This window comes from Procambarus clarkii, chromosome 16 (genome assembly GCF_040958095.1).
Source record: "Procambarus clarkii isolate CNS0578487 chromosome 16, FALCON_Pclarkii_2.0, whole genome shotgun sequence".
Classification (NCBI taxonomy): domain Eukaryota; kingdom Metazoa; phylum Arthropoda; class Malacostraca; order Decapoda; family Cambaridae; genus Procambarus; species Procambarus clarkii.
In genome coordinates, this window is record NC_091165.1 from 3,908,158 (window position 1) to 3,930,262 (window position 22,105).

General features: G+C 42.0%; 1 protein-coding gene across 1 annotated transcript in view; it reads right to left on the reverse strand.

Annotated features, from left to right (window-relative positions):
- LOC138365448 (uncharacterized) overlaps positions 1 to 17,087 on the reverse strand; it is a 34,545-nt gene extending 17,458 nt beyond the window's left edge. Inside the window, exon 1 of the mRNA XM_069325757.1 lies at positions 16,961 to 17,087. Within this exon, the coding sequence (XP_069181858.1) occupies positions 16,961 to 17,087 (127 nt within the window). The remainder of the gene's footprint in view (positions 1 to 16,960) is intronic.
- Between the last annotated feature and the right edge of the window lie 5,018 nt (positions 17,088 to 22,105).

Genomic DNA, 22,105 nt, shown 5'->3' on the forward strand with positions numbered 1-22,105 from the left:
ACATATATATATACATATATATATACATATATATATACATATATATATATATATATATATATATATATATATATATATATATATATATATATATATATATATATATATGTCGTACCTAGTAGCCAGAACGCACTTCTCTGCCTACTATTCAAGGCCCGATTTGCCTAATAAGCCAAGTTTTCATGAATTAATTGTTTTTCGACTACCTAACCTACCTAACCTAACCTAACCTAACTTTTTCGGCCACCTAACCTAACCTAACCTATAAAGATAGGTTAGGTTAGGTTAGGTAGGGTTGGTTAGGTTCGGTCATATATCTACGTTAATTTTAACTCCAATAAAAAATATTGACCTCATACATAATGAAATGGGTAGCTTTATCATTTCATAAGAAAAAAATTAGAGAAAATATATTAATTCAGGAAAACTTGGCTTATTAGGCAAATCGGGCCTTGAATAGTAGGCTGAGAAGTGCGTTCTGGCTACTAGGTACGACATATATATATATATATATATATATATATATATATATATATATATATATATATATATATATATATATATATATATATACATGTCGTACCTAATAGCCAGAACGCACTTCTCAGCCTACTATTCAAGGCCCGATTTGCCTAATAAGCCAAGTTTTCATGAATTAATGTTTTTTCGTCTACCTAACCTACCTAACCTAACCTAACCTAGCTTTTTTTGGCTACCTAACCTAACCTTACCTATAAATATAGGTTAGGTTAGGTTAGGTAGGATTGGTTAGGTTCGGTCATATATCTACGTTAATTTTAACTCCAATAAAAAAAAATTGACCTCATATATAGATAAAAGGGTTGCTTTATCATTTCATAAGAAAAAAACTATAGTAAATATATTAATTCAGGAAAACTTGGCTTATTAGGCAAATCGGGCCTTGAATAGTAGGCTGAGAAGTGAGTTCTGGCTACTAGGTACGACATACATATATATATATATATATATGTCGTACCTAGTAGCCAGAACTCACTTCTCAGCCTACTATTCAAGGCCCGATTTGCCTAATAAGCCAAGTTTTCCTGAATTAATATATTTTCTCTATTTATTTTGTTATGAAATGATAAAGCTACCCATTTCATTATGTATGAGGTCAATTGTTTTTTATTGGAGATAAAATTAAAGTAGATATATGACCGAACCTAACCAACCCTACCTAACCTAACCTAACCTATCTTTATAGGTTAGGTTAGGTTAGGTAGCCGAAAAAGTTAGGTTAGGTTAGGTTAGGTAGGTTAGGTAGTCGAAAAACAATTAATTCATGAAAACTTGGCTTATTAGGCAAATCGGGCCTTGCATAGTAGGCTGAGAAGTGAGTTCTGGCTACTAGGTACGACATATATATATACATATATATATATATATATATATATATATATATATATATATATATATATATATACATATATATATATGTATATATATATACATATATATACATATATATATATGTATATATATGTATATATATATACATATATATATATATATATATATATATATATATATATATATATATATATATATATATATATATATATATATATATATATGTCGTACCTAGTAGCCAGAACTCACTTCTCAGCCTACTATTCAAGGCCCAATTTGCCTAATAAGCCAAGTTTTCCTGAATTAATATATTTACTATAATTTTTTTCTTATGAAATGATAAAGCAACCCTTTTCTCTATGTATGAGGTCAATTTTTTTGTATTGGAGTTAAAATTAACGTAGATATATGACCGAACCTAACCAACCCTACCTAACCTAACCTAACCTATATTTATAGGTAAGGTTAGGTTAGGTAGCCAAAAAAAGCTAGGTTAGGTTAGGTTAGGTAGGTTAGGTAGACGAAAAAACATTAATTCATGAAAACTTGGCTTATTAGGCAAATCGGGCCTTGAATAGTAGGCTGAGAAGTGCGTTCTGGCTATTAGGTACGACATATATATATATATATATATATATATATATATTCTCTTGCTGATGGTGCAACAGTGTATGTAGACTTGATCAACTTGAGGAGGTTGATAGTATCAGGTGGTGAACCAGGAGGTAGGATACCAGTTGATAAGCTGATGATAGAGTTCTGATGGTGTTGGAGTGCAACCTGATTGTAATAGTATAGAGTATAGGATTCATTATTATTATATGTGTGTATGTGCTTTGTCCAGTAAATGCATTCCAATTTGTTGGTGTTGGGCCTTGTCCTAGTGAGGCTTCCCAGGAAATAGTAAAGGAAGAGAGAGAGAGAGAGAAAGAACCAAGAACCACAGCTGTGGACAGGGTAGGATGGAAAATTAGTAAGTCAAAGGGAATTGAGGAGATCATATCACATAAGGAGAGAGTGGGAAGTCACAGCGGCTCGAGTGGGTATGTGCACGTGACAACGAGGCTAAGTGTTGGAGCCGCATCCCCTAAACGTGTGACGTTGAGCCCTCCTCCAAGAGCCAGAAGCGCCAAGTGTGATATCCTAGTGAGGTATAAGCACTCTACCGAGTTGTGGGTTGGGTTGTCCGTAAAGGGGGAACAACACGACAACACCACCAACACACAATCTATAATAAATTGGGGCCTGTGTCCGGGAGAGTGAACTGACACACCCACACCCTTTCCAAGAGTGGATTTGTACACCCCTTGCTGAAATAGATAAACTGTGTGACCACAGGTGTATACTCTCTCTATTGGGAAGACTCACAGGACAAAGATGGATAAGGTGCAAGCGTTTGTGGAGTCAGGCAAGCCTGAGGACTTGGAAGGTTGCACGAGGGATCAATTGAAACAAATAGCAGAAAAATGTGGCATTAGGTTGAAAGCATCTAAAGTAGCTGGGAGGAAGGATGAGATCCTGAAGCAGTTAAGAGCCAAAAGTGAAGCGGCAGAGCAAGGAGCCCAAAAAGGAGCAGAAAGTGGAAAGGAGGATGATGGGCAGGATGAAGTGAGATCCCAGGGATCAAGTAGGAGCAGCAGGAGTAGCCGCAGTAGCAGGAGTAGCCGGAATAGGAGCTTGGAGAGATTCCAGTTAGAGTTCCAGATGCAGCGTGAGGACAAGGAGAGACAGTTCCAGCTGGAAAAGATGAAATTAGAACTCCAGATGAAAAATGAAGCCGAGAGGGAAAAAGAGAAAACCAGACTGGAAATAGAAAAGGAGAAAGCAAGACTAGAGGTGGAAAAAGAAAAAGCCCAGGTTGAAAAAGAAAAAGAGAGAACCAAACAAATGCAGATAGAAGCGAACAGAACCTTGGCTGAACAAAGGATTAAACATGGGTTGCCAGAGGGCACCACCCCGGTATCACACTCACCAGATGTTAGGGTTAGGGAGAAGGACATTCCCTTGTTTGTTCCCGAAGAGGCAGAGAGCTTCTTCGAGCATTTTGAAAAAGTAGCCAGCATCAAGGAGTGGCCACAGGAGGAATGGGCCCAGCTGGTACAGTTAAGATCGACCGGTGCAGCCAGGGAGGCATACACCCAATTGTCACTGGAAGAGTGCCAGGATTATGTCACAGTAAAGAGCAGCATATTGCGCTCGTTTCAGTTAACCCCAGAAGCTTATAGAAAGCGCTTCAGAGAGATGGTGAAGGTTGGACCGTGTACTTTTGCTGAGACGGCAAGAGATCTGGAAAGACGATTCCAGAAATGGATTGAGGCTGCTGAAGTTGGATCTTACGCTGACCTGAAGCAACTGATGATCATGGAGAAGTTCTTGGAGATGATGTATCCCGAAACAAAGTTCAAGATCCAAGAAGCAGGGATAAAGGAGGTGAAAAATGCCGCAGATAGGGCAGATATGATTACCGAAACATACAAGAGCTAGAGGAAGAACAGAGTGAGAAGCGAGGCGAGACGCAGCAATTGCAGACCCAGTGGAGTCTGGGGAGGAAGAAATTATGAAAGACCCAGAAGAGTCTGGGGTGAGAAGAATTTCGATAAATGGGCAGATAAAAGTAAGTACCCTAAAACTCAGAAGAGTAGGTCGCGCACTTCGTCTGAAAGTGAAGATGGAGAAGCTAAACGAGAAACTGATCGTTATCCTGGAAATCAAGAGTCCAGTAAAGCCCCACAGAGTGCAGGTAGTGTGCCTGGCCCGAGGAACTCTCATGCGAGTGGACAAAGTCGGAGCCACTCTGGTACATATAGAAGAGACTTTTCCAAGGTGAGGTGTTACAATTGTAACGGATTGGGTCACGTGATGCGAGATTGTCGGCAGGGCAAGAGAGTTGTAACCCTGGCCATGTGTGACCCCCGAAGTAAATATACTAATGTGTTCCGAGACAAACCACAGAAGATAAACTTAGTGAATGAAAGGTATAGATCGTTCGTGAGCAAAGTCTGGATCAGTATAGGAATCCAACCTGAGGTAGAAGTTGGTATCTTAAGAGATACCGGAGCTAATCAGAGCTTGATTGCGAGAAGCCTGATTGGGAATGATCGATGGTTAGCTGGCAGTGGGAAGATGAAAGTGTATGGGTTATTGTCTGAGAGTGACATGCCCGTATGTGCTGTCCAGCTAAGGTCGGACTGTGTCGGCAGAGGTGATGTTGGGAGTAAGCCCCGACATACCTATTCCAAGAGTCCAAGTGATCCTGGGAAATGACTTGTGCGGGACAAAGGTGTTGACTAGAGTCATGGCGGAGACTGCCAGAGGAGAGCCCAGAAGGCCGCGGCACGAGTGGGACACCTGAGAGTGTGAATCTAACTGACATCCGAGGAGATGAGTTAGGAGACCGCCAAGCCATTGAGTACCCTGTCTCGGTAGTGATGAAGGCAGAGGTGGCCGAGGAGGAAGACACTGGAGAAGATGAGACAGTGTCGATTCAGCCGGAAGAAGATATCGACGTAGATATAGCGTGGCTGTTTGATGAAGGTCCAGCTCAGAAGAATGAAGTCTCGGTGAGGTCAAAAGTGAAGATGACCCAGCCGAAGAAGACTCATGTGAAGAGAGGGGACCTGAGTAGAGCCCAGCACGCTGAAATTAAGAGCCGGAAGGTGAACGCAACTGTGCTGAATAGGAATGAGGAAGGATGTGGACAGACTGAGGACGGTAGTAGAGCGTCAAGTTGTCCACGAGCACAGAGGCATAGGGATAGTGGAGTTAAGTTGTTGGAGATGTCAAGAGTTGACATGTTTCACAGAAAACGTGGAGGAGAGATAGTGAAGAAAAGTAATAGCTGGGAAAATGAAGGGAGAAGAGACAGTATGTGTGGAGAGATGCTTACGAGCACTCTAGGAGAGGTAGAGCGACATGTACGGTCGAGTGCTGTTGAGTGTAGTACAGTGCTCGAAGAAACTTTTAGGGAACGAAGAAGAGTTGAAGGAGAAGGAAGGGAGTTGTATAAAGGTGAGAAGTGTGGGAAGAGGATGATGATGCAAGCATGGATGAATAGAAGAAAGCCGAGGACTCGATGGAAGTCAAACAGGATGAGGTCTCGGATATATGAGGAGACGAAAGGGAGGATCGTCGGTGAAGATGAGGGAGTGAAGTATGATGACAGGAAACGAAAATACAATGGCAGTAGATGGAAGTGTGAAGACGACAGAGGAGGTACAGACAGCAGATTTCTGACTCTGGACGTGAAGAGAAGAAGACGAGGTAATGGAGGGTGGAAACAATAAGTAGAGTAGAACGATGGAGTGCAGGCGTCCTTGGAGGACAGCCTAGCCAAGAGGTGCCAGAGAAATCAGATCGTTTATGAGAAGATCATGTTTCTGGAGAGTTGTGAGCCGGATGTTGCAAGGTGCAACGAACTAATTATAGACTCCTAAGGGAGTATATCGGTTGAAGAACGAGACAGTGTGATGGCGGATGTATTATCCCGAGCTTTGCCACTGGAATAACTCTAAAAAATAAGGGGGGGGGGAGTGTTATGATCTCGGCCTGCAGGAGAAACGAGTCTCCCCCTTGAGAGTTATTCAGCAAGCCTGACCTAACCGGAAGGTCTAGGAAATATGGAGGTGATAACACATATGTAAAAATAATTGGGTAAATTTTACATGGAGTTTAAGATTATGGGCAGTGCATAAGAAAACAGATAAATGACTGGTTAGGAGATGTGGATATTTTGCTGGAGGTGTGAGGCTCGCTTCTGGAGGGCTTTGACCTCACTTGAGCGCCAGACATCGCAGGGGAAAGCCCTGGTAGAGTTGGTAGGAAAGGTAGAGTAGATGGCGTGGTGTGGTAGATTTCTCCCACGCTCTTACAGCTGGCGTGGGAGAAATATAAGGGGGGTGAACACCGTCACAATAGTCACTTTTTTCAAATTTTTAATATTGTGAGATTTAGATAAAAATATTCGAATTTACTACTATTTCGATACTATATGAGCTTTTTTCACATATGATTTGGCCTACAAATCTTAGAATTCCACATAATATTGCGTTTTAGTGGGTTTTCTTGCATTAAGCTTTGTACTAAAAATCAACGAATTTAGCAATATTTTGACGTCTTTCATCGTTTTTTCCTTTGGGTGATTTGAACCAAATATATCCGATTTAAGCAATATTTTGAAGTTTTTCTACGTTTTTAATGATTTTTAGTTTATTTTATTAATTAACTACATTTACGACAAATATGATGTATACATGTAATAAATTGCAAATTCACATTAAATACATTATTTTCAATCAGCCATTCGTACCTCGTTAAAATAGGGAGTAAGATATTTATTAAGAGCGAAACCCTGTTTTTATTGCATTTTTCGAAGTTACAGCCGGATTAGAGCGGTTTTACGTGCACTTCTTCTTTCGGAAATATTAACGGAAAATGAGGAACATTTTACTTAATTCTAATGAAAACACATTGATTTTTAACGTTTGTAATGGAAACAACATTTTCATTTGCCTTATTAATGATCTAAATGCCAGGAATCCTAGCGTTACGATTTGAAGTAAAAACCCTCGAAAATGGTAATATAGTGACTTTCAATTTCAAGTGTTATTTTAGTTAAAAATATTCGAATTTAATAATATTTCGATACTAATTAAGGTTTTCGCAGCATATGTAAATTGGCCTACAAATCTTAGAATTTCGCAAATTATTGCATTTTTAGCAAGTTTTCTTGATTATTTTTGTACTAAAAATGATCGAATTAACATTATTTTGACGTTTATCTTCCTTTTTTCCCTTTGTGTGATTTGAACGAATTATGCAAAATTTTGTGGTTTTTCCACGTTTTTAAGAATTTTCAGTTTATTGTTATTATTTCATTACATATACGACAAATATGATGCAAACAAGTAATTAATTGCAAATTCACATTAAATACATTCTTTTTAATCAACCATTTGTACCTCGTTAAAATAGCGAAAAGATATTGATTAGGAGAGAAACCTTGTTTTTATTGCATATTTCAATGTTTCAGTCGAATTAGAGCGATCTTACGTGTACATCTTTTTTCGGTAATATGAACGGAAAATCAGGAACATTTTAGTTTATTCTAATGAAAACACATTGGTTTGTATCGTTTGTATTGGAAACAACATTTTCATATGCCTTATTAATGATCTAAAAACCACGAGACTTATTTACATGATTTGAAGTAAAAATCCTCGAATTTGGTTACATAGTCACTTTTTTCAAGTTTTTAATGTTGTGTGATTTAGATAAAAATATTCAAATTTACTAATATTTCGATACTACTCCAGGTTTTCTCACGATATGTGATTTGGTCTACAAATCTTAGAATTCCGCATAATACTGTGTTTTAGTAAGTTTTCTTGCATTATTCTTTGTACTAAAAATCAACGAATTTAGCAATATTTTGACGTCTTTCATCGTTTTTTCCGTTAGGTGATTTGAACCAAATATATCCAATTTATGTAATATTTTGCAGTTTTTCTACGTTTTTAAGGATTTTCAGGTTATTGTTAATTCATTACATATACGATAAATATGATGCAAACACGAAATTAATTGCAAATTCAAATTAAATACATTATTTTCAATCAACCATTCGTACCTCGTTAAAATCGCGAGTAAGATATTGATTAAGAGAGAAACCTTGTTTTTATTGCATATTTCGACGTTTCAGCTGGATTAGAGCGGTTTTACGTGTACATCTTCTTTCGGTAATATAAACGGAAAATCAGAACATTTTAGTTTATTCTAATGAAAACACATTGGTTTTTATCGTTTGAATTGGAAACAACATTTTTATATGCCTTATTAATGATCTAAATAACACCAGACCTATCTATATGTTTTGAAGTAAAAATCCTAAAATTTGGTTACATAGTCACTTTTTTCAAATTTTTAATGTTGTGTGATTTAGATAAAAATATTCGAATTTACTAATATTTCGATACTACTTCAGGTTTTCTCACGATATGTGATTTGGTCTACAAATCTTAGAATTCCGCATAATATTGCGTTTTAGTAAGTTTTCTTACATTATTCTTTGAACTAAAAATCAACGAATTTAGCAATGTTTTGACGTCTTTCATCGTTTTTTCCGTTAGGTGATTTGAACCAAATATGTCCAATTTATGCAATATTTTGCAGTTTTTCTACGTTTTTAAGGATTTTCAGGTTATTGTTAATTCATTACATAGGCTACCTTGAGGTTCTTCCGGGGCTTAGTGTCCCCGCGGCCCGGTCGTCGACCAGGGCTCCAAATTTCGATACTACTTCATTTATATACGATAAATATGATGCAAACACGTAATTAATTGCAAATTCACATTAAATTCATTATTTTCAACCAACCATTCGTACCTCGTTAAAATAGCAAGTTAGATATTGATTAAGAGAGAAACCCTGTTTTTATTGCATATTTCAACGTGTCAGCCGGATTAGAGCGGTTTTACGTGTACTTCTTTATTCAGTAATATTAACGGAAAATGAGGAACACTTTACCTAATTCTAATGAAAATTCTTTGATTTTTAACGTTTGTAATGAAAACAACATTTTTATTTGTCTTAATAATGATCTAAATGCCACGAAACCTAGCATTATGATTTAAAGTAAAAATCCTTGAATTTGGTAATATAGTGACTTTTTCAATTTCATGTGTGATTTTAGATAAAAATATTCGAATTTACTAATATTTCGATACTACTTCAGGTATTTTCACGACATATGATTTGGCTTACAAATCTTAGAATTCCACATAATATTTTGTTTTAGTGGGTTTTCTTGCATTATGCTTTGTACTAAAAATCAACGAATTTAGCAATATCTTGACGTCTTTCATCGTTTTTTCCGTTGGGTGATTTGAACCAAATATGTCCAATTTTTGCAATATTTTGAAGTTTTCCACGTTTTTAAGGATTTTCAGTTTATTGTTATTAATTCATTACATATACGACAAATATGATGTATACATGTAATTAATTGCAAATTCACGTTAAATACATTATTATAATCAACCATTCGTACCTCGTTAAAAAAGCGAGTAAGATATTGATTAAGAGAGAAACCCTGTTTTTATTGCATATTTCGACGTTTCAGCCCTATTGGAGCGATTTTACGTGTATATCATCTTTTGGTAATATAAACGGAAACCAGGAACATTTTAGTTAATTCTAATGAATACATTGATTTTTATAGTTTGTATTGGAAACAATATTTTTACATGCCTTATTAACGATCTACATAACACGAGAACTATCTATATGATTTTAAGTAAAAATCCTCGAATTTGGTTATATAGTCCCTTTTTTCAAATTTTTAATGTTGTGTGATTTAGATAAAAATATTCGAATTTACTAATATTTCGATACTATTTGAGGTTTTTTTCACGACATATGATTTGGCCTACAAATCTTAGAATTCCACATATTATTGCGTTTTAGTGGGTTTTCTTGAATTATGCTTTGTACTAAAAATCAACGAATTTAGCAATATTTTGACGTCTCTCGTCGTTTTTTCCGTTGGGTGATTTGAACCAAATATGTCCAATTTATGCAATATTTTGCAGTTTTTCCACGTTTTTAAGGATTTTCAGTTTATTGTTATTAATTCATTACATATACGACATATATAATTTATACACGTAATTAATTGCAAATTCACATTATATACATTATTTTTAGTCTACCATTCGAACCTCATTAAATTAGCGAGAAAGATATTGATTAAGAGAGAAACCCTGTTTTTTATTGCATATTTCGATGTTTCAGCCGGATTAGAGCGGTTTTACGTGTACTTCTTTATTCAGTAATATTAACGGAAAATGAGGAGCACTTTACCTAATTCTAATGAAAATTCTTTGATTTTTAACGTTTGTAATGAAAACAACATTTTCATTTGCCTTCATAATGATCTAAAAGCCACGAAACCTAGTATTATGATTTAAAGTAAAAATCCTCTAATTTGGTAATATAGTGACTTTTTCAATTTCATGTGTGATTTTAGATAAAAATATTCGAATTTACTAATATTTCGATACTACTTCAGGTTTTCTCACGATTTGTGATTTGGTCAACAAATCTTAGAATTCCGCATAATAGTGCGTTTTAGTAAGTTTTCTTGCATTATTCCTTGTACTAAAAATCAACGAATTTAGCAATATTTTGACCTCTTTCATCGTTTTTTTCGTTAGGTGATTTGAACCAAATATGTCCAATTTTGCAATATTTTGCAGTTTTTCTACGTTTTTAAGGATTTTCAGTTTATTGTAAATAATTCATTACATATACGTTAAATATGATGTATACACGTAATTAATTGCAAATTCACATTAAATACATTATTTTCAATCAACCATTCGTACCTCGTTAAAATAGCGAGTAAGATATTGTATAAGAGAGAATCCCTGTTTTTATTTGTTTCACCCGGATTGGAGCGGTTTTACGTTTACATCTTCTTTTGGTAGTATAAACGGAAAATCAGGAACATTTTACTTAATTCCAATGAAAACACATTGGTTTTATCGTTTGTATTGGAAACAACATTTTCATATGCCTTAATAATGATGTAAATAATACGAGACCTATCTACATGATTTTAAGAAAAATCCTCGAATTTGGTTACATAGTCACTTTTTTCAAATTATTAATGTTGTGAGATTTAGATAAAAATATTCGAATTTACTAATATTTCGATACTATTTGAGGTTTTTTCACGACATATGATTTGGCCTACAAAGTTTAGAATTCCACATAATATTGCGTTTCAGTGGGTTTTCTTGCATTATGCCTAGTACTAAAAATCAACGAATTTAGCAATATTTTGACGTCTTTCATCGTTATTTCCGTTAGGTGATTTGAACCAAATATGTCCAATTTTGCAATATTTTGCAGTTTTTTTAGATTTTTAAGGATTTTTAGTTTATTGTAAATAATTCATTACATATACGATAAATATGATGTTTACGCGTAATTAATGGCAAATTCACATTAAAAACAATTTTTTCAATCAACCATTTGTACTTCGTTAAATTAGCGAGTAAGATATTGATTAAGAGAGAAACCCAGTTTTTATTGCATATATCGACGTTTTAGCCGGATTGGAGCAGTTTTACATGTACATCTTCTTTTGGAAACGGAAAATCAGGAACATTTTAATTAATTCTAATGAAAACACCATGATTTTTATAGTTTGTATTGGAAACAACATTTTCACATGCCTTATTAATGATCTAAATAACTCGAGAACTATCTATATGATTTTAAGTAAAAATCCTCGAATTTGGTTGTATAGTGTCGGGGAATACGAGGGGGCGAGTAACAGTATACACAAAATCTTTATCCCGGACACCTGGCAAGATTGCCAATGTCGGGGTTTACCTTAGTTGTAAGTAAATATAAATGTCTGCACTTGATATCCTGTCAACGGTCGCCAACGCCGGGGTGTCTCTCTCTCTACATAGACACCACCCAGTAGTATTAGTGATAACTGTTACTCACTGTAGCCCTGCGGGTCTTCACTCAATCCTCGCGGCGCCACTGTTCGCCAGGAGAGTATCCCAGTCAATCTCCAGCCGGCCTTTATAGCCAAAGACGAGCGAGAACACAGTTGCTCTCTCCCAACCGTGTGCCCGCCCCGACAAGGGCTCCACTGCTAACTGCAATGTCGCCAACTGGTGTTTCCCGTGTCCAGTAACACGTCAGCGTTATTGTGGAATTGTGGTACTAGTGGCAGAGAGCTCACTCATTAAATCTGGTCACAGGCGAAGGTATTTTGTATTTTACTTAAAACCTTCAAGGTATTATATCTATATCAACAACGAGGCATCAAGTACATGCAGAAAGTCTCTCTCTCTTCATAAAACTGGGGCTCGTCTAGAGGGCAACACTCCCCCTCCTGTCAATGTCAGCTGAGTGGCCCCCCTCACCGTGCGAATGCTTATGTACTTGTTTCTTTGGCATGAAGTGCCAATTTCTTTATATTCGCAGGGATCACTATGTTTGTCATCAACACAGTAATTCTATAATGACAATAGAACGCAATGAATGACCACACTGATCTCAAGTTCAATAACTCATTTCTACAGCAATTAACATAATATTTCACTATAATGGCATAATGCACTGTACTTATAATACTGACAATGAATGCAATTAACCACGGTACTGTCCTTAGATTCAGTAATTCCTTTCGAAGGCGATAACACAATTAATCACTGCACACATGGAAATGTTATTCAACACACCAACATATACATATCTATAGATCAATTCATCAATATCAATAATAATGAGAGCATATAGCATATAGCCTAACACCAATAACTGGTACACTTATATATATATATTCTCTGGCATAATTTATAATATTAATACCACATGAAAGAAATCATCAACAACACAGTAAACTCTTCAATGATTACAGGAGCATCCACACACCGCAAATATATATACCGTGAGAGCTTCCTACAGCCTCACTTCTCACAAATGTGTCCTACCGTGACATAGACATTCGTGAGCCTTGCTCAAGACGTGAAAGATATTCTGGCAAAATATATAGCTGACTAAAGGGGAATTGGGAGGGAAACTAGAATCAACTACTTCCACCTCACTGATGTGGACTCGCCCTCCGATGAGAGTTGAATTGCTGCTCCTGGTCCCGGCTCTTGCCTCGTTGTAGGAAACGCCCCCACACACACACTGATGCGTTCTCCAGGAACCCACATGAAAGAAATCATCAACGACACAGTAAACTCTTCAATGATTACAGGTGCATCCACACACCGCAAATATATATACCGTGAGAGCTTCCTACAGCCTTACTTCTCACAACTGTGGCCGACCTCGTCAACGTGGCGTCTCAGACTGGTGGCGCCATAGAGGCGCGATCTTGGGACCCTCCTGCCTTCGTGACGTCATACTTGTCAGGGGCGATTTTCATTGGCTCCCTGTGCCACGTCACTGTGTTATGATCTCGGCCTGCAGGAGAAATGAGTTTCCCCCTTGAGAAAGAAGCCTTGAGAAACAAAACAATTCAGCAAGCCTGACCTAACCGGAAGGTCTAGGAAATATGGAGGCGATAACACATATGTAAAAATAATTGGGTAAATTTTACACGGAGTTTAAGATTATGGGCAGTGCATAAGAAAACAGATAAATGACTGGTTAGGAGATGTGGATATTTTGCTGGAGGTGTGAGGCTCGCTTCTGGAGGGCTTTGACCTCACTTGAGCGCCAGACATCGCAGGGGAAAGCCGCGCTCCGTTCGAGCTCCCGTCAGAAAGGAACCCCTAGTTCCAAGAGAAGAGAAGTGTGCAGACGTGCCAGCTGTAGAATCAAGCTGGGAACGTTGTGGTCTCAAGTCCTGGACGGCGAGGAGAGTATTAGGCCGCCCAGAGACATTTTTTGTGGCCTGTGTGGAACGCCTTGACCAGGCTCCGTCATAGGGAGGAGCGCCCTCGACGAGACAATCTGTGGTAAGCACGATTTAAGCCAGTTCATAGTGATTGCTTGTAGCTGGTCGTGTACCCAGCGACAGTAGCAATGTTTATTGATGAGTTAGAAATGTTTTGGTAAGGCAGGAAGCCTAAATAAGAGGACGGAGATGAGAGAGACAGCTGGAGGGACTAGCAGTGCATCCTCTCCCTACGGCCGCTTGGAGCCAACTGACTGAGGGGCGGCGGAGGAGAGTGGGGAGGCCCGCCGGGCGAGGTGGAGCATGGACCCGCCCAATGGGGGAGTCCACTCTCACAGTATGTAGAGGACAGATAGAGGTTTGAGGCAAACATATTGTGTGATTATTTTTGTTTATGTGTTAAAGGAGAAACATTTTTATTAGAGTGTCGTTGGGTTGCAGGTTTGTCTTTGGGGGAGAAGTTGCTGAGAACTTCGAAACCAGCACAGAGGGAGTATTTGATGAGACTCCAAGGTAGTGGAGCAGAGGACATCGAGCTGTGCGGAGAAGCAGTGAAGAGGAGTGTCACGTGCTTCTGTAGAGGTGGTGAAGCACCATAGTTGCTCGAGGGATCTTCAGGTTGTAGCAGCCAAGAGAGCTGTGGAGGAACCTAGCAGAAGGGCGAAGCACCGTAGTTGCTCAAGGAAAACTTCATGGTAGCAGCCTGGAGGAGCTGCAGAGGATCCTGGTAGTTAAGCCCGGAAGAACCTAAAGATCAGGGTAGTGAACTTCCAGATGTGGAAGGGAAGTTCTAAATGATTACTTGTAGGGAAGTGATAGTGTTTGGTTGTCATTAGCGTGCAAGACGCAGTGAGAGGTGAGTGATTGTTTGCATTCTTATGTCAAGGAGTGTTTTATACTGAAGTTTAGAGTTACAGACGTAGGCTGGATTACCTACAGATATATGTGTTCTAGGACTAATAGGGTGATCGATTGATCATTGTTGTGTATGAAGGAACATTTATACTGAGATATGTTATTGCATTCACATGCTGATTTTCTTTGTACACATTTATATATATATATATATATATATATATATATATATATATATATATATATATATATATATATATATATATATATATATATATATATATATATATATATATATATATATATATATATATATATATATATATATATATATATATATTCTCTTGCTGATGGTGCAACAGTGTATGTAGACTTGATCAACTTGAGGAGGTTGATAGTATAAGGTGGTGAACCAGGAGGTAGGATACCACTTGATAAGCTGATGATAGAGTTCTGATGGTGTTGGAGTGCAACCTGATTGTAATAGTATAGAGTATAGGATTCATTATTATTATATGTGTGTATGTGCTTTGTCTAGTAAATGCATTCCAATTTGTTGGTGTTTGGCCTTGTCCTAGTGAGGCTTCCCAGGAAATAGTAAAGGAAGAGAGAGAGAGAGAAAGAACCAAGAACCACCGCTGTGGACAGGGTAGGATGGAAAATTAGTAAGTAAAAAGGGATTGAGGAGATCATATCACACAAGGAAAGAGTTGGGAGTCACAGCGGCTCGAGTGGGTGTGTGCACGTGACAATGAGGCTAAGTGTTGGAGTCGCATCCCCTAAACGTGTGACGTTGAGCCCCTCTCCAAGAGCCAGAAGAACCTAGTGTGATCTCCTAGTGAGGTATAAGCACTCTACAGAGTTTTGAGTTGAGTTGTCCGTAAAGGGGAAACAACACGACAACACCACCAACACACAATCTATAATAACTGTCAGTGACCAATCTGGTGCCACTGACGTCACAGTTTTGGCGGCAAAACGGAGGGGCCGGGGCCATATTGGCATCCTAAATGGCCTATACCACAGGCCAAAATACTTTTCTTTTACGAATTTCTCGCCAACGCGAGAACACTACACGCTCCCACATATATCAAATTGTTGCCCGCAATGTAGAGAACGCTCGGGTAAAGTGGATATGACTCTTACAGCAGGCGTGGGAGAAGTATAAGGGGGAGAACACCGTCACATACCCCTCCCCTTAAAAAAAAAGAGTCATATCGGTTTATTGTACACGGGACAGGGCATCCGCAACCACGTTGTCCTTCCCTCTGTTGTGCTTGATGTCCAGCCAGTATTCCTGCAGTAGTAATGCCCACCTCGTCAGTCGTTGGTTGGAGTTCCTCATCCTGTACAAAAAGGTCAGAGGGTTGTGATCTGTAAACACAAGAACAGGTCTCGCCCCTTCTCCTACGTACACGTCGAAGTCTTCAGGGCCATCACTAAAGCCAAAGTCTCCTTCTCGACGGTACTATAGGCACGCTGGTACTTCACAAATTTCTTGGAGTAGAAAGCTACCATTGATTGATTGATGAAGATTAAGCCACCCAAGAGGTGGCACGGCCATGAATAGCCCGTAAGTGGTTGCCCTTTTGAGCCATTACCAGTATCAAGAGCTGATACTGGAGATCTGTGGAGGCGCGACTGCACCCTGCGTGACGGGAGATGTCTCTCGGACCAAGTGGTGACCAGATGGTGAGAAGAAAGCTACCTGCCTATGTACCTCACTCCTCTCTTGAGCCAACATGACCCCTATCCCAACGTCGCTGGCATCTGCGTACAGGATGAATCTGGCTGAGAAATCTGGGGATATTAATACTGGGGCCTCCATCAACAGTTTCTTGGTCTTCTCAAAAGACTCCTGGCAAGCCTCTCCCCACTTCCATCGTACATTTTTGGAGAGTAGTTCGGTCACGGGATGCGCTACCGTGGAAAAGTTCTTGCAGAACCCACGATAGTATCCTATCATCCCAAGATACCTCAACAACTCCTTACGTGTCCTGGGCACTGGGTACTCCCTAATGGCTGACACTTTTTGATCTACAGGGGTTACTTCTCCTTGGCCGATGACGAAGCCTAGGTACTCTAAGTGGGCCTTCCCAAACTCGCTCTTGGCTAGGTTCTCGGTTAAGTTAGCATACCTTACCTTGAGGTTACCTTGAGGTGCTTCCGGGGCTTAGCGTCCCCGCGGCCCGGTCGTCGACCAGGCCTCCTGGTTGCCGGACTGATCAACCAGGCTGTTGGACGCGGCTGCTCGCAGCCTGACGTATGAGTCACAGCCTGGTTGATCAGGTATCCTTTGGATACCTGATCCTCTAGCCTCCTCTAGCCTCCTGAACAATTCTCTGAGTATCTCCAGGTGTGTCTTCCAATCGTCGGCGTATACTACGATGTCATCGATGTAGCCTTCGGCTCCCCTCAGCAGCTTATTCATCATGCGCTGGAAACAACTACCGCTGTTTTTCATTCTGAAGGGAAACACTTTGTACTGGTAAAGCCCGTCCAGTGTTACGAAAGCTGATATCTTCCTGGCCTCGGGAATCAATGAGGTCTGGTAGTACCCCTTGAGCAGATCGACCTTGGATACATATCTTGCTCTACCCAACTGGTCGATGCAATCACTCACCCTTGGCATGGGGTGGAAATCTGCCACAGTGATGGAGTTCACCTTTCTGTAGTCTGTACAAAAGCGGAATGTACCATTGCTTTTCTTCACTAACATGCATAGGGGAACTCCACTCACTGTTGCTAGGCTCTGCAAGGTCGTTCTCAAGGAGGTACTCTACCTCCTTCCTCATCAGCTCTCGCTTCTCTGGGCTTACCCTATAAGCGCTCTGCTTGACGGGCCTGGCGTCCCTCATAACGTCCCTGCATTACACTCTTGTGTCGTCGGGGAACGTCGGTAAAGAGAGAGGCATTTTCTCTTTTCCAACTCTCCGAATTGGTGAGATGGGTGCCGTCCGCCCTGGACCACGCTCCTTCCTCCTCTGGAAGTTCCTGGTCCACTTGCATGCACAAAATCATCTTCTGCTGGGGGTCTCGAGCCATCGTTCCGCCCTGCTCGGCGGCTCCTCCTTCCTCAGGGAAAAAAGGCTTCAGGCGGTCAACATGACACACCTGTGTCTTGCGGGGTCTATCCGGCTTACCAATTTCATACGTTACAGGACCCAACCGCCGTAGCACCTGGTACGGTCCCTTGAATCGTGACTCGGTCACTCGGCTCTTCCCCGGCAGCAATACCATCACCTGGGACCCAACCTGGAACTCTCTCGGCGTAGCTTTCTTGTCATACCATTCCGTCATCTTATGCTGCGCCTCCTTCAAATGTTTTCCTGCTAGTTCCTTTGCTAAAGTGAGACGCTCCTTGAACTTCCGAACGTACTCGTTGACCGTCCCCACGGTTACTCCTGGTGTCCATTGTTCCTTCAGCATGGACAGAGGACTTCGCACCTCATGTCCATGCACCAGCTGGAACGGTGAGAAGCCTAACGATTCTACCACTGCGTTACGTATGGCAAACAACAGAGGGTATACTGCCTCATCCCACTCAGCTCCCTGCTCTGCACAGAACGGTCTTCAAGGTGGAGTGAAATCTTTCGATCGCCCCTTGCGATTGCGGTCGGTAGGGCGACGACCGAATCTGAGTCACTCCCCAACTTGTCACGGTCTGTCTGAACCATTTGGACTGGAATATACTTCCACAGTCCGTCTGAATTTCCCTGGGCATTCCCACCCACGAGAAAAATCGTTGCAGCTGCCAGGCTACTCCTCTCGACGTCAAAAGCCGCATCGGGACAGCTTCCGGAAATCTCGTTGACGCACACATGATTGTCATCAGGTAGGTATTTCCTCGCTTCGTCCGTGGCAACGGTCCCACCCCGTCGACCAACAGACGCTCAAATGCAGGCCCAAACGCAGGAACCGGGACTAACGGGGCCTTTGGTATCGCGGGTTGGCTCTTCCCTGCCCTCTGGCAAGGTAAGCACGTCTTACAATAACGCCTCACATCGGCGTCCATACCTGGCCAGTAGAAATGATCCCTGATCTTACGCAACGTCTTGGTCACTCCCAGGTGACCTGCAGAGTCTACAGAGTGCGACAGATCCAGCACTGCCGCTCTGCACTGGGCTGGCAACACTACCTGGTGCCTTATACCTAATGATTCTTCTCCGGCCTCCATTCTCAGAGGCCTTCATTGTCTCATCAGCATCTCATCCTGCAGATAAAAATGAGTGGCCCTCTCAGGACCAACACGTCCTCCTTTGGCCTCTTGAATCAATTCGGGGAACTCTATCTGCTGCAACTCTCCAAGACGAGTGCGGTCCACCCCAAGAGAACTGGCGAGGGTCACCTGTAACTCACCATCCGGGTTGCCTTCGCCCTCCACTCGTTCTCTGGGTTCCATGAAGAGGTGATCGATTCCCAGGCTGTCGGACGTCTCCTCTTCAGCCCTATCAGATCCACTCCCCCCGTGTTCGTCGCACCGCCTTGGGATCACGGCGCACACAGGGAACGCCACCGCGGCGATTCCCTTCTCGTCTTCACAGGCGTCTAACACTCTGCCGTTCTCTTTATAGTGCTCCAAGCACTCCTCGCCCTTCACGAGGTTAGGGAGGACACATCCTCCACATGTGTCATTTCCAAGGATGACTTGTGCCTCCATCTTGGGCATTGATGCACAGACCCCCCACCACTAGGGTCTGGCAGCCATAATCAGAATTCAGAGTCACCTGGTGTAGGGGCATCCTCACTGGGCCTCCCACAGTGGTCACAACAGCCACCCCCACACTGGTACTCTTGTAACCCTCGGGGAACAGGGTCCTACTCACCAGGGTAAAATCTGCCCCAGTGTCTCTCAATATCTTCACCGGAATGGGGTCTGCATCCCCCATCCTTACGGTTCCCTCACACACGAATGGGTGAACTCTTTGCTCCCCACTCAGTACGGGTCCATCCTGCACCCTCTCGACCATCTGGTCCTCGACCCTCACGAAAGCAACGTTCCCCCGCTGCTTAGGGCGTCTGCATTCCCGCGAGAAGTGTCCGAATCGCCCACAATTGTAGCAGTGGAACTTCCCCGGCGGTGTCCTTCCACCACCGCTCGCCCTGGCAACGCCTCCAGAAGCCGTCGCTCTGTGGGTCTTCCTCGCGCCATCCGTCGTCTCCTTCATCGCAGCAACAGCTCCTGAGCTGTCAGCTTGGGACTTCTTTACCGGCTCAACAGCACACTTTGATCCTCTACTGTCTCCACTCGAGAGGTGGGACTTGGGAGAACTCGCTCCCGTCCTCCATCCGTCCGTCCTTCTATAACTTCTACTATATCTGGAGTATACGGGCGGTCGGTGCTGTCCCTCTCGGCGTGGTCGTAAGGCTACTTCCAGCATGTTAGCTCTGTCGGCCGCGACCTTCAGGTCCTTTATGTCCGCCTCCTTTACTCTAACCCTGATCTCAGGGGAGAGCACGGACATAAACTTCTCCATGACCATCAGCCTCTTGACATCCTCAGCCGACTTCGCTCCTTCGGATTCCAGCCACTTCAGGAACTTTCTCTCCATGTCCCTCGCCGTCTCCGCATAAGATTTTCCTGGTGAACGGATACATTCCCTGAATCTCTTCCTGTAACATTCCGGCATTAGCTTGAAAGAGTGAAGCACAGCTCTCTTTACAGCAGCGTAGTTGGGGCACTCCCTGAGGTCGAGCATGTAGTAGGCTTCACGAGCTTCGCCGGTGAGCCTACTCTGAACCAGCTCCGCCCACTCTGCTCTCGGCCACTTCTTCAATGTAGCGACCCTCTCGAAGTGGTTGAAGAAGCCCTCAGCTTCATTAGGCACGAACACCGGCAAGTCTCGCTCTCTTACTCGGCGGTCTTCCTGCTGTGGAGGGGCAGGTGGGACTAGCCCTAGCTCAGCTCGCTTCAGCTCAGCCTCTTTGTTAGCTTCAACCTCTTGCTGTTTCAGCTTAGCTTCCAGCTCGCGCTCCTCTCGTCTCAGCTGTGCTTCTTCACGCCTCAGCTGTGCCTCGTGCTCACGCTCTTCCTTGCACAGCTGTGCGTCTCGCTCTTCTCTGCGCAGCTGTGCCTCTCGTTCTTCTCTGCGCAGCTGTGCCTCTCGTTCTTCTCGCTTCAGCTGTGCTTCCAGCTGCAGCTTCAATATCTCCAGCTTGACGCTGCGCCTGCTGCCGCTGGATCCCCTGCTGCTTCCACCAATGCTCAAGTTCTCTCCCACACTGGCAGGTGTCTGTGGCCGTTCCTCCCCAAAGCCTCGTCACGGGCCCTGAGCTGTGCCATGATCTCCAGTCTCCTCTCTCCCACTTTGGAAGATCTCAATTTTATCCCAAAGTGGTCGGCTATCGATTGCAGCTGTGCCTTGGTGCAATCCTCCAGCACCTGCTCATCCCTTGTGTCAATGAACCTTGCTACCTTCTCATCCTCCATCTTTTGCTATGAGTGATAACCTGTACCTGTACCTAATACCACTGTAAAGTACCACAATCGCAACCTTAATCGTTATCCTAATCGATATCCTGATCGTTACCCTGGCGAGGTCGATAATGTCGGGGAATACGAGGGGCGAGTAACAGTATACACAAGCTCTTTATCCCGGACACCTGGCAAGATCGCCAATGTCGGAGTTTACCATAGTTGTAAGTAAGTATAAATGTCTGCACTTGATATCCTGTCAACGGTCGCCAATGACAGGGTGTCTCTCTCTCTACATAGACACCACCCAGTAGTATTAGCGATAACTGTTACTCGTCGTAGCCCTGCGGGTCTTCACTCAATCCTCGCAGCGCCACTGTTCGCCAGGAGAGTGTCCCAGTCAATCTCCAGCCGGCCTTTATAACCAAAGACGAGTGAGAACACAGTTGCTCTCTCCCAACCGTGTGCCCGCTCCGACAAGGGCTCCACTACTAACTGCCAGGTTGCCAACTGGTGTTTCCAGTGTCCAGTAACACGTCAGCGGTATTGTGGAATTGTGGTACTAGTGGCAGAGAGCTCAATCATTAAATTTGGTCACAGGCGAAGGTATTTTGTATTTTACCTAAAAACTTCAAGGTATTATATCCATATCAACAACGAGGCATCAAGTACATGCAGAAAGTCACTCTCTCTCTTCATAAAACTGGGGCTCGTCTAGAGGGCAACACTCCCCCTCCTGTCAATGTCAGCAGAGCGGCCCCCCTCACCGTGCGAATGCTTATGTACTTGTTTCTTTGGCATGAAGTGCCTATTTCTTTAAATTCGCAGGGATCACTTTGATTGTCATCAACACAATAATTCTATAATGGCAATAGAACGCAATGAATCACCACACTGATCTCAAGTTCAATAACTCATTTCTACAGCAATTAACATAATATTTCAATATAATGGCGTAATGCACTGTACTTCATAATACTGACAATGAATGCAATTAACCACAGTACTGTCCTTAGATTCAGTAATTCCTTTCG